The 14,671-nt window shown below is 32.0% G+C and overlaps 1 protein-coding gene across 1 annotated transcript; it reads left to right on the forward strand.

Moving 5' to 3' along the window:
• Positions 1-2,062: 2,062 nt before the first annotated feature.
• Positions 2,063-11,675, forward strand: dhrs12lb (dehydrogenase/reductase (SDR family) member 12-like b). Its single transcript, XM_051125614.1, has 10 exons — positions 2,063-2,180; positions 2,813-2,946; positions 5,094-5,176; positions 5,760-5,855; positions 6,006-6,087; positions 6,396-6,457; positions 6,706-6,810; positions 8,404-8,494; positions 10,871-11,008; positions 11,095-11,675. Exons 1-10 carry the CDS (start codon positions 2,125-2,127, stop codon positions 11,211-11,213), a joined length of 966 nt encoding a protein of 321 aa, XP_050981571.1. The 5' UTR covers positions 2,063-2,124; the 3' UTR covers positions 11,214-11,675.
• Positions 11,676-14,671: the final 2,996 nt, after the last annotated feature.

Genomic DNA, 14,671 nt, shown 5'->3' on the forward strand with positions numbered 1-14,671 from the left:
GTACACAGTTAATAACCTCAGATAACCATAGACTTATGGGAATAATAATATCAAGTTTCAACTTCATTCCAATGCACTTCTTATCAATTTAGTAAACTTTCTGTGAGTCTTATGGCATAATCTCGCATAATACTGGAGTTGGTGTAACTACTCAATAAACATACTTCTGGGTCTGCTGGAAAACTGACTCCATGGATATCAGAGATAAAGTTACATACTTTTTTGCCTGAACTAAAGTGGAATGTAAAAAAAAGTTCCCTCCTCCACAAGACATCTGAAGCAAAGAGGTGAATTTTTTATAATTAAACTTTATGAATTTTTGATGGTGTGATATACAGTTGATGAAGGAAGTTAAACTGAAACAGATCACCCCATGTTTCTCCTTCAATGCTAAAAGTCCAAGTCATGTTCTCATCTCAGTTTAGAATTGTCTAATTCAGGCAATGGTTTATTTATCATAAGAGTGTTATATATTCTAGAGATTATTTTGTATAACGGTCGACTCGAGTAGACAAACAGCTCCATTTGTGTTAAAGTAGGTAGTTTCCGTTGGGTTTTAACTCTTAGAAAGTCTTGCAATTGCAAGTACCAAACTCCTTATGGTCTAAATTGTATTTTGATTTAAGCTGCTCAAAAGATATCAGTATCTTAACCTCAAAACATGGTTCCAGATGAGAAATTCCTTTATTATTGTCTTTTTGTCTTAATTTTATGTTGTTAATCTTTTATGATATTCATTTTAATCTTTTATTACACATGACGTGGATTTCGTTCCCTGATAGCACACGTACATCTCAGAGACGTCTATTTGACGTCTGCATTTACATCTGCAAGACGTAGTTTGCTCATCTGCACTACGTCTATTGGATGTTTCCTATCAGATGTCAAATAGACGTCTATTAGATGTCTTTAAGATGTTTATGATTTACAATGTATGTAAAACTGACATCTTACAGATGTCTGCCAGATGTCTGTACACAGCAGATGCTTTCCAGATCAAGAGATCTTTAACAGACATCTTGCAGACGTACGTGTGCTATCTGGGTCTGTACCGAATCCATCCGAGACCAAGTTTGAGTCCAAGTTCTCAGCTCTAAATAACTGTATTTTTTATTCTTCATTATAAAACGGATAGTTTTGGTCCTTGATTCTGATTGGTTGAGCCGCATTCTACAAGCATACACCTTTATTTACTTTTGTGTGTTGTTCGGCAACCAATTTGTTGCAAACACAACTGTTTCTGACCCTGATAGCACACGTACATCTCGGAGACGTCCATTTGATGTCTGCATTTACATATGCAAGACATCTGCAAGATAATTTAGAATGTATGCAAAACTGACATCTTACAGACGTTTGTACACAGCAGATGCTTTCCAGATCAAGAGATCTTTAACAGACATCTCGCAGACATACATGTGCTATCTGGGGAGCAAGTACATTGTTTGGTGGACGAATACTGTTTTTATTTATATCATTACACTTTATTTGCTCTGTTTTATTTGGTGAAACCTTACTACGTATATGGAATAACCGTTTTATAAAAGCAATAAGCCCCGTGAAGCCGTGGTTTACAGTGAATTTATAACAGCTAAGGGGTCTGCTTCACGTCGTGCCTAACAACGCCCTTTAACTGTTATAAATTCAATGTAAACCACAGCTTCTTGGGGCTTATTGCTTTATTTTACACTTCATTCCTCCATGAAAGTGTTTTTAAAAAATGGGACTTAAAAAGTAGGTTGACACTTGATATTTTTTGGGAGGGAAGTAATCACTTTGCAATTACTAAATGTATAATATGTTGAGAATATTAAAAAAATCGTACAGGTCAAATACTTTTTTCCAAAATATTGCACGTTTATACAAGCTACAGTGGGTTTTGAAGGGATTTTGGTTATTGGGAAGGTAATTTTTGTGCATAAAAGCCTACATAATGGCAAACACAATCTATAGGCCTGAAGTTTTGAAACACCTGACTACATTTGTTTGCATGACCATGTTGGTGTGTAATTGATTATCTATCATCTGACACTAGAGGGAGCCCTCTAGAGCTACAGTAGTCACATGCATCTGTCAGTTGTCACATCACTACAGTCCAGTTGAGAAGAAACAACAGGGCAACAAATGTGTCTCTACAGGAACATAGTGTGGTTTATCAAGGGAATGAGGGAGTACACAAGGTAAAGGTCTTGTTTGTATTTCTATTTTCATTTTGTATTTGTATTTTCACTGCATTCTTCAGTTCATTGTGTTGTTGAGGTCATTGCTTGTTGATGATAACTTTTGAGAAAGTCTGCTACACTGTCTTATAGAATTAGTGTTTTATTGTTTCTAATTGCAATGAAATGGTTTTCATTGCTATGATCATTTAATCGTTTTACACAAAGTTATTTTGGCCTGAGCATACTGTATATTTAGCACAGAACTGCTAGAAAAACAGTCATAAACTGTGTTCTCACAAGCCAAATGTTATTAGATGCAGTGGTTTTTTGCACAAATGTTGTTTTTGTAGTTCCCCGAGTCATCTCTTCTGACATGCATTCATCCAAGCCCTCTGTTTAAGGTCAGTCATCATTGCATCACAATGGGCCCTATTGAGACCCCTGTTGCTCTCTCAAGTGCCCTGTCATCCCACACAGAAGCTTCTTTGGCCCCTGATCAGGGCTCTTGTCTTAGGAGCTCTGTCTCAGATGCCCAGAGGTCACAATTCAAGAATTGTGTTAAAAACACACTTATGGATAACAGTGGAGCTCTTGAGGTTTCGTGCTGGTTGTGTTTCTGATTTGATTCATGTGTTTGATGTTGTCAGCAGGGCTGGATTTGAGAATGCTTCTAAGAGGTTTGTAGCAAAGGACCTGGATGTGTCAATGGTGGGCCGTTCCTTCATGATCACCGGAGCCAACAGCGGAATAGGGAAGGCGACAGCTATGGCCATAGCCAAAAAAGGTTTAATTTAAAGTCACAAAAACACTTATACTTATACTTACACATTATAATGTGCTGAATGATTAGTCAAAAGTTTACATCTGCAAAATGTTAATTATTTTACCAAAATGCATGTTATTTTTGATTTAGTACTGTCCTGAATATTTCACATCAAAAACATTTAAATATAGTCCACTAAAGAAAATAATGATCAAAAGTTTACACACACTTGATTCTTAATACTGTGTTGTTACCTGAATAATCCACAGCTGTGATTTTTGTTGTTTAGTGATAGTTGTTCATGAGTCCCTTGTTTGTCCTGAACAGTTAAACTGCCCGCTGTTCTGCAGAAAAATCCTCCAGGTCCCACAAATTCTTTGTTTTTCCATTTTTTTTGTGTGTATTTCAACTCTTTCCAACAATGATGAATGATTATAAGATCTATCTTTTCACACTGAGGACAACTGAGGAACTCATATGCAACTATTACAGAAGGTTCAAACGCTCATTGATCATTCAGAAGAAATAACGATACATTAAGAGCCGGTGGTGAAAACTTCAGTAATCAGTGTAAATTTCACTTATTTTGTCTTCTAGGAAACATATCTTCTTTATATATCTTCTTCATGGTAAATATCTTCTGTAGCTTCTAAAGAGCAGTACTAAATGAAAAAAATATGATATTTAGGTAAAATAAGAAAAATGTACACATCTTCGTTCTGTTCAAAAGTTTACACCCCCGGCTCTTAATGCATCGTTTTTCCTTTTGGTGCATCAGTGAGTGTTTAAAAACCTTACTGAAAGCCTTCCTTACATTTAAATCTTACTGACCCAAGAGTGTATAATAAAATATATAGAAATAAACTTATTTATAAGACTTTGTAAGATGAAACTAACAATTAATCATGGTTTAAGCATTTTAGTCCAGTTGTAAATATACTTGTGTACACTGAGCTCACTGCTAAGTAATCTTTGCATAGTTTAAAACCCTGCCAAGTCGAGCCATTTGTATTCCTCTGTTTTTCTGTAATGCTTGATAAAGACAATTATTATGGTGCTATCCATGCAGGGTGTTGTATGGTTGCTAAAATTTTCTAAATGTATTCATTTGCATTTGTTCTTAGTGTGTTGCAATGCAAATATCGCCAATTGTGTAGAAGAACACTGTAAAGAATACTGATTTAAAGGAGAACTCCACTTCCAGAACAACAATTTACAAATTATTTACTCACCCCCTTGTCATCCAAGATGTTCATGTCTTTCTGTCTTCAGTTGTGAAGAAATTATGTTTTCTGAGGAAAGCATTTCAGGATTTTTCTTCATATAATGAACTTCATTGGTGCCCTGATTTTGAACGTCCAAAATGTAGTTTAAATGCAGCTTCAAAGGGCTCTAAACAATCCCAGCCGAGGAAGAAGCTGGGATCTTATCTAGCGAAACGATTGGTATTTTTTTCGGAAAATAAAAATTTGTATACTTTTTAAGCACAAAAGCTTGTGTAGCACAGGCTCTGGGATGTTCGTCCACAAAGCTACATACTGTTGAATCACGCCGAAAGGTCACGCGGAATGTAGGTGGAACTACAGACCCAGTGTTTACAAAGCGAACGCGCAAAGACTAAGAAAATGCAAGTAAGTCAAACACTGTTTACAAACAAAAAGCTACAACGATGTTGGACGATTCTGAAGTTGTAGGAGAAAAGAAGATGGAGTTTTTTGCCATTCTCTACCTGTTTGAGCCAGAGTACACAGACAATGAGCTTAGACGTGATTCGTAGCGGCGTGGACGCGCATCCCAAAGCCTGTGCTACTCAGGTTTTTTGTGCTTAAAAAATATACAAATTTTTATTTTTGCGGAAAAAATGACAGATCGGTTCGCTAGATAAGACCCTTCTTCCTCGGCTGGGATCGTTTAGAGCCCTTTGAAGCTGCATTTAAACTACATTTTGGAAGTTCAAAATGGGGGCATGCCCATTATATAGAGAAAAATCCTGATATGCTTTCCTTAAAAATCATAATTTCTTCACGACTGAAGACAGAAAGACATGAACATCTTGGATGACCAGGGGGTGAGTAAATAATTTTAATAGAATTTTTAGAATTTAGAATGTGATTTTAGAATGTGATACCTATATGAATGCATTGTACTTTTTGTTCCTCTTGTCCAAGGTGGCACTGTTCATATCATCTGCCGAAACAAAGAGCGAGCTGAGAAAGCTAGAGAAGAAATCATCTCAGCGAGTGGAAATACTGTGAGTGTCTCAATGTTTAAAGGGATAGTTCATCCAAAAATAAAAATTCTGTCATTAATTACTCACCCTCATGTTGTTGCAAACGCGTAAGACCTTCGTTCATCTTCTGAACACAACTTAAGATATTTCTGATGAAATCCTAGGGCTTTCTGAGCCCGCATAGACAGCAATGCAACTACCACGTTCAAGGCCCAGAAAGGTAGTAAGGACATAAAATAGTCCACGTGGCATTAGTGGTTCTGAAACTGTAATTTTATGAAGCTTCGAAAATCTTTTTATGTAAATTATTTTTGTTTTCTTTATGCACAAAAAGTATTTTCGTAGCTTTATAAAATTACGGACGTCACATGGACTATTTTAACAATGTCCTTACTACCTTTCTGGGCCTTGAACGTGTCAGTTGTGTTGCTGTCTGTGCTCTCGGATTTTATCAAAAATATCTTAATTCGTATTTCGAAGACGAACGAAGGTCTTACGGGTTTGGAACGACATGTGGGTGAGTAATTAATGACATAAAATGTTTCTGAAGGTTTTTCTTCCACTGCTCATATTGCTTTCATGATGTGATGTGCATCTACCGTAGGAGGTTTACGTCCACGTGTTGGACCTCTCCGAGACGAGGAAGGTGTGGGAGTTCGCAGAGGCCTTTAAAAAGGAGCACCTGTCGCTCAATGTTTTGGTATGAGTGTCAAAGAGCTCCTTTAGGAGATTCCCATCATTCCTCACTATATTAAAGAAAATACCAGCATTCAGCTAAAGGTTACAGGTGCAGGACAGATGAAGACATATCCTCTTCTCTAATCTCGTCTCCCACGCTAATCCCTCTCAGATCAATAATGCCGGATGTATGGTGAACCAGAGGGAAATTACCTCTGACGGCCTAGAGAAAAATTTTGCAACCAATACTCTTGGTAAGACAAGGCAAATTTAGTGTTTTAAAAAGTCTCTTATGCTTACTAAGTCTGCATCTATTTGATCAAAATGTGATAAAACAATGTTATTGTGAAATATTATTACAATTTAGGATAACTGTTTTCTATTTTAATGTTTTAAAATGTAATTGTGATGCAAAGCTGAATTTTCAGCATCATCACTCCAGTCTTCAGTGCCACACGATCCTTCAGAAATTATTCTAATATGCTGATTTGCTGCTCAATAAACATTTATGATATTATTATCAATTTAAAAACAATATTTAATGGACTCTTGTCCTCTGCAGGTGTTTATGTTCTGACTAAATGTCTGATCCCATTGCTGGAGAAGAGCAGGGACCCCCGAGTTGTGAGTGAAAAACAATATTGATCTCAATGTCTTGATTTATTAAATACAATTCTGCCTGAGACTAGATTCTTTCACAAAGCATATGTGTAGACATAACAGTTATTGTGTTTTTGACACAACCTGTGATAGATGTGCTTATATTTTAATAACAGCAATGTGTACACATGCACAGAGGTATCTGTTTCTCTCTCATATTGTGGCATATTTTGTAGTTTAATGTGTTGTGATGATAATAATGTCTTCGGTAGATCACGGTTTCAATGGGAGGAATGCTGGTACAGAAACTAAACATAGACGACCTGCAGACTGAGAGAGCTCTGTTTGATGGTACCAGGGTGTATGCACAAAACAAGGTATTTAGAGGCAATATTAAGAGAATTAAAAGCATTTTGCCTCTTAATGTACTATTTTTGTTTTATTAGAGAATCATTGCTATTTTTATTGCTTCATTTACGTTTGTTAATTTAGACTTTAGGGTTAGCAGCACCTTAACAACAGACAAAATAGCACTTACATTTTCTAAACTGTAAAATCATTATTAAAACTTTTAAATTAAAAATGCAATTTTTAAGTGATAAATAATAAACAAATATAAATTAAATTAAAACTGGTCCCCAAGTATTGATTTGTAGCCTTTCAGCTGTAAAAGAGGAACTGCACACACATTTGCAGTATGTTATAGGCCATGTTATTTTAGTTTAATTTAATTACTGTTATTAATACTCTTATTTTTATTATTAACAATACTTTTGATTACTATTAACCAGTATTGATTTTGAAGCCTTTCAGCTGTAAAAGCTGTAGAAAAACCTGTAGATGTTTAGATAGATTTCATTAATAGTTTTTATTGTTATGTTTATTATATTTTTTACCTAAAGTAAATGTTTTAATTATTTTTGTCATTTTTATTTATTTATTATTTTTTATTATTATTACTTTATTTGATTTTTTTTTAACATATTTATAGTTTTTAAAAGTGATTTTTATTTCAGTTTTAGTTTTTGTAGTACATCACTAAATTTTGTCTTAGCAACTATATATTATATATATTGTATATATATATATATATATATATATATATTTATACAATACTCTTGGTAAGACAATTTAACTACTATTATATTATACAACTATATATAGTTTTTATTATTAGATTTTATTTATATTTATTTATTTATTCAGATTAATGTTTTAATAATTTTGATGTAATTTTTTATTATTTTTTTTAAAATGTCTACATTTTGTTTCAGTTTTATTTATTTTAGTACATCATCTTTAACTAAAGGAAAATTAGAAATTTTATCATACATTTTCTTTTTCATAACTGTAAAAATTTTCCTAACTTTTAATGTAATGTAAAAATTCATTTTAATTTTAACGTGAAGGTGTAAAATTGAAATGTATACATTTAAAATAATAATTAATAATTAAATTAAATTTGCACAATTTAAATTTAGGTTTGGTTCTTTGACTGTTGTGGTAGTCAAAATATTCAAAACTATGTTATTACCATGTGGTTGTTTTTTTCCCCATGGTGTTAATACTATATTTTTGAAGTACTGTACAGTATTGTGGTATATAAATAAGGTAATCAAACAGTACAATGAAATATATCAAAGCACCATCTGAGTCTGAACCATCACGCTTTTTTTAGTCAAGTGTTGCCAGACATTTTCTTATCAAATTAATTTACAAGGATAATGTGAAAAAGATTATGGATTAATTAATTTTATTCATGAAAAGAGAATAAAAGTCATGAACAGTTTGTATTAAATTGAGATGAGCAGGGTTACCTTTCTCTCAGCTGTTGCCAAGCAACAGGTGACACAGAGTGCCAGCAGTGGCATCTCCATTAAACAATATCTGATGCAGTAATGATGATGACCTTTTACTAAACACTCGTTATGTGTCTGTCTGTGTGTGTGGGTGTGTGTGTGTGTCCACAGAGGCAGCAGGTAGTGATGACAGAGGTCTGGGCGAAAGCAAATCCCAAAATTCATTTCTCTGTGATGCACCCTGGGTGGGCCGACACACCAGGTATTGCTCATTTTTAGAAGTCAACAAGAAAAATAATGTGCTAATTGTTCACTGGCAGCATGGTTATGCCAGTTTGGCATAATGATTCTGTTCACATACTCTTTTAAATAGAATTTTTTGTTCATAAGTATTGATTTTAAGCTTTTTAGCTGTAAAAGAGCAACTCTAGATATGTTTGCAGTTTTATTTGAGTTTAATTTAGATACTATTATATTATACTATCTATCTATTTAAAATATGTCTGTGTAGTTTTTTTTTAAGTAATTTTTTATTTCAGTTTTAGTTATTGCAGTACGTCAACTTAAACTAAACGAAAATAACAATTTTGGCCTTGGCAGCTATCTAAAATATTATTTTTATGTCATATTTGGTTTACTTTTTATGATTTTTTTTAATGATTTTAGTTTTAGTGAACTATATAACCTTGTTATATAGTATATATACACTCAGATATAAAATATATATTTAAATTTAAATACATTTAAATTCTAAATATTAAAAATAACTTTAAAAATAACTTGAAATATATGAAATATACTAATGACAATACACACATATAAAATATCTAACATAAATTTAAAATATACTGTACATTTGATTATTATATACTTGCACACATAGGTTTTACTAATAGCTTTTATTATTATATAGATTATAGTTTTTTACCTAAAGTTAGTTAATGTTTTAATTAATTTTGTCTTTTTTTTCATCATTTTTTATTTTAAATATGTCTTTACAGTATTTCAAAAGAAGCATTTATTTCAGTTTTAGTTATTGCAGCACATCAGCTCAACTAAATAAAAAAGGACAAATTTCACTTTGGCAACAGTAAATCATTTTTATGTATATATTTTATATTTTATATTTTACATTTTTTCAGATTTTAGTTTTAGTGAACTATATATGTGTGTGTGTGTATATATATATATATATATAAATCTATATACACGCATAAATAAAATATATATTTAAATTTAAATACATTTAAATAAAACATATTAAAAATAACTTTCAAAATAACTTCAATGAAAATACTAATGAAAATATGAAAATATACACATAAAATACTTAATATAAATTTAAAATAAAAAAATTATTATTATATACTTAGATAGTTCTATTATATTTCTATATATTTTTTATCCTAAAATTAGAATTTTTGTCAAATTGTTTTATTTCATTATTTTATTTTAAATGTTTATATTGCTTTTTGAAAGTAATTTTTATTTCAGTTTTAGTTATTGTAGTACATTAACTTAAACTAAATGAAAAGACACATTTTTGTCATTTGTCAACTTGAAATAAATGTTTTATGTATATATATATATATATATATATATATATATTATATTTTAATTTTTTTTTATGATTTTAGTTTTAGTGATTTATAACCCTGTTTATACACACAAACACACACACACGTCTGGTTTATTATCCTTGTGGGGACTCTCCATAGGTGCAATGGTTTTTATACTCTCCACACTGTATTTCCTATCCCCTTACCCTAACCCTACCCCTAAACCTAACCCTTACAGAAAACTTTCTGCATTTTTACTTTCTCAAAAAAACTCATTCTGTATGATTTATAAGCTTTTGTACCCATGGGGACCTCAATTTAGGTCCCCACGGTGACAATAGTCCCCATGAGTCTGTGTGTATTCAGGTTTAGGTCCCCACAAGGATATAAAAACAAGTCCACATACACACTTGTTATAAACTTTCAAAATAACTTAAATGAAAATACACACATATAAAATATCTAATATAAATGTAAAATAAAAATGTGATTATTATATACTCATAGATTTCATTATTTTTTTTCATTATTATATTTATAATTTTTTATTTCACCTAAAATAAATTAATATTTTAATATTTTTTGTCATATTTATTTATCTATTTATTTTTATTTTATTTAAAATGTCTATATTGTTTTTTAAAGTAATTTTTATTTCAGTTTTAGTTATTGTAGTACATCAGCTTTAACTAAATGCAACTTACATTTTGCCTTGGCAACAAAAATAATTTTTAATGTATATTTTTATATTTTACTATATAACCCTTGGGTTATATAGTAAAACATAAAAATATACATAAAAATTATTTTAGTATATTTAGTATATATTTAGTATATATATTTAAATGAATTTAAAAATAACTAATGAAAATACACACATCTAAAATATCTAATATTATCTAAAATAAAACTTAAAAAAAAAAATGTACATAAACTTAAATTGCAGAGTCCCCAATTCAATAACATATGCTGCATAACAATTTAGAAATCCATTAGAAAATCAATCGGATAACACTTTTTTTTGCCAAGCTTCTCCTTCAATCTCATCACATGTAATCTCTGGGTTTGGTTGTGCACAGCGGTTGCCAAGGCGATGCCTCAGTTCTATCAAATGATGCGTGATCGTCTGCGTACGCCGGAGCAGGGAGCCGATACGCTCGTCTGGCTCGCCGTGTCCCGCGCCACCACTGCGTTTCCCAGTGGCCTTTTTTTCCAAGGTGTGCATGTTGGTTAAAAATGCTGACATTTGATGTCATGTCTCTAAGATTTTTCCAACAGCACTCTTACAGGTTGTTTGTTTCAGATCGAAAGCCGGTTTCGGCCCACTTGCCTCTTGCATGGACGCACAGCTCTCGTCGGGAAGTCAAAGTGTTCATGCGCCGCTTGGAGACTTTGGCGATGACTGTCAAACCCTCTGAGTGAGATAATAAAATACATGTTAAGTTTACATGTCAGATAACTGAGACATTGAGACTTTGTAGTAATCATGACATGAAATATGACGCTTTTTCTCTGTAACAATTAACTGCACAATAATCATACAAAAACTAAAAGTAGTCTTAAAAACATGAAACATGATGTATTTCTGAGTGAAATGGGATATTTAACAATACAAAACTAGGCTGAGGCGGGATTTTTATGGACTGGACTGTAAAAAAAAGGTCTTCATACAGTTGAGTTTGTAGTCAATTGTGAAAACTATTATTTTTCCCTGAATGAAAGTGGTTTAGGTGATGTCAGCCGAAAAGGAAAGTCATTTCAGAGGTTGAAGAAATTAAAAAATTTTGATCAAAGATGCTGAAAACATACCATTTTGTCTTTATAACAATATGCATTAATGAATTATGCACAATAAAAAACAATAAACATTTAAAAATAAACAAATTCTGTTTTGATGTTATGCCAATTTTTGTTTCTTTTCATGTTAAGTAACTAACTAAAACCTCATTTTTTTAAATGGAACGATTTATTGAACCTTTAGACAAATATATATATATATATGTATATATATATATATATATATATATATATATATATATATATATATATATATATAAAAAAGGCTTTTAATATGATACAAAAGAATATGGAGCTTATATCTGAGAAGGAAAAAAAAACTTCAGAGGCTCCATCTGAGCAAAAATATGCAATTTGGTGCAGTTTCTGATATATTTGCCCAAAAAGTGCTGTTCGCTTAATGAAAAGCAGTACGATTCTTATAACAGTATAGCAGACATAAATGCATATATGCATAAAATGCGTATAAATATTAGTTGTCACTCTATACACTACCAGTCAAAACCGTAAGTTTTTTAATGTTTTTAAGAAGTCTCTCCAAGCCTGCATTTATTTGGACAAAATACAGCAAAAGCAGTAATATTGTGAAATATGTTTACTATTTAAAATAACTGCTTTCTATTTAAATATATTTTAAAAATTGTTAACATTTATTCCTGTGATCAAAGCTAAATTTTCAGCATTGTTACTCCAGTTTTCAGTGTCACATGATCCTTTAGAAATCATTCTAATACGCTGTTTTGCTGTTCAAGAATGTTTAATTATTATTATTATTATTATTATTATTGTTAATAAACAGTTTTTTTCAGGATTTATTAATAAAAAGATCCAAAGATCAGCATTTATCTGAAATAAAAAGCTTTTGTAACATTATACACTATACCATTGAAAAATTATAGAAATTAATACTTTTATTTAGCAGGGATGCTTTAAATTGTTCAAAAGTGATGATAAAGACATTTCTAATGTTACAAACGATTTCTATTTCAGAGAATTGCTGTTCGTCTGAACTTTCCATTCATCAAAGAAATCTGAAAAAATTCTGCTCAGCTGTTTTCAACTTAATAATAAATGTTTTTAAGCAGCAAATCAGAATATTAGAATGATTTCTGAAGGATCATGTGACTGGAGTAATGACGCAAAAAATTCAGCTTTGAAATCACAAAAATAAATTACATTTTAAAATATATTCAAATAGAAATTATTTTAAATAGTAAAAATATTTCAAAATTGTACTGTTTTTGCTGGACTTTGGATCAAATAAATGCAGGCTTGGTGAGCAGAAGAGACTTCTCTAAAAACATTAAAAATCTTACTGTTCAAAAACTTTTGACTGGTAGTGTATCTCCCAATAATGAGTCTTAGGAAGATGTCATTTTAATGCTTAGTTTTATGATCAAAGCTCTGTAGCTTTTATTAGGGGGGACAAAACATATAATGCTCTTAAAAGGCCTGACGGATCATATTTAGTACATTTTAAGCATGTTTTTCTAGAAATGTATGTATGGACGATAAAAACTCATAAAAGCAAAGCTGATTCAGTTACATAAATGCTCATCTTGAAATACTATTAGCAATATGAAAGTTATTCTTATGTTTACTTAATAAAACTTAACTCATTAAAGATGACAAGTGAACCACAACGTGAAGGTGAACATTTTTAGAATTAAACTAAAAGACCTTTTACTTGCTAATTAGATGACAGAAGGCACAGATTGTGTATAACAGGTTCTTTAGCAAGTTTTGATCATTTAGAAGCTGAAATTAGACATTATAGGGTTAAAACATGAACATAAATGGTGCTCACAATGTTTGCAACCTGCCTCATTTTCCATTCTGCTTCTCTCTTAAAATGCACATAAATAATAAAGCAAAAACAATTAGGCTTTTGGCCCTCTCAGTCATTGTCACGCAAAAAACTTCCTGTGACGTGATATGTGAGAGATACGTTATGTAAAAATGAAATTAACACAACACAACTAACAAACTCCTCATAAACACGGTGGTGCTTCCTCTTAAATTGATAATAAACAGCATCCACCTGCGTCATCATTTCTTCTCGAGTATGTTTCTCTGTGCCAGGATGAAACGGATGAAAATCCTTAATTTCCTGTACTGGTAAATGATTCATTGCGCTCACTGTATGACGCATCTGATGCTTCCACATCCACAAACATCAAAATAATATGTGATCATCTTAGTTGAATAAACGAGCACCGAAAGCAACGTGCACTATTGTCTTCACAGATGATCTGACTGGTACAGTAAGAGTGTTTAGGAAGACAACAGCTGTGTTTTGCTGAGAAGGTCTCTGTGTTAATGAGCATGCGAGTTTGTCTCTGTAAATCCCAAGCACACCCATGTAGATCAAAGCCTGTGATTAAAGTCCACCTTCATGTACGGTTCCTCCTGGGGTGAGAGGATTCAGAATTCATACATCTACTCAAACATGAATGAATATGAATAAGCTGTCACAATAAGGGCGGTGAACCATTTTTCAGTTACTTGTAATCAGCTGCTCTCAAGGTGATTTTTAGCAGATGTGTGAAGTGAGTTCCTGTCGGGTTCACACAGGTGCAGTTTATCACATTAACTATGAACAAACACAATGTGCAACAACCACAAAGACCAAAATCTTCATTTTGAACAGTGTATAAATTGTTTTAGCATTTAAGACCTAAAAAAAAAAAAACCCTGGAAAAATGTGCTTGTGCAATTGTTTGGTTTTGTCTTAATATCTACACCAATGACTTTAAAGGCTGCATTTATTTTACCCAAAATACAGTAAAAATAGTAATACCGAAATATAATTATTGTGACATATAGAGGGTTTGCACTTACGTCACGGTTTGGTCAGTTACCCAGATGCGCGGCCATATTGGCGATACTCGGATGTAAACAACAGCATGGATTGCACAGGTAACCTACTACTCAATACGTTGTTCTGCTAAAAACGTGTGGAAGCTGTTAAATCATATAGAGAAGGACTCAGTAAGCAGGAAAGGGCTCAATATTTTGACAAACTAAAGTTAATAGGTGGTAAAGATACGTACGAGCAGTATTAACTGAGATAATAGCCTAAT

The sequence above is a fragment of the Labeo rohita genome, chromosome 2, assembly GCF_022985175.1.
Source record: "Labeo rohita strain BAU-BD-2019 chromosome 2, IGBB_LRoh.1.0, whole genome shotgun sequence".
Lineage (NCBI taxonomy): Eukaryota > Metazoa > Chordata > Actinopteri > Cypriniformes > Cyprinidae > Labeo > Labeo rohita.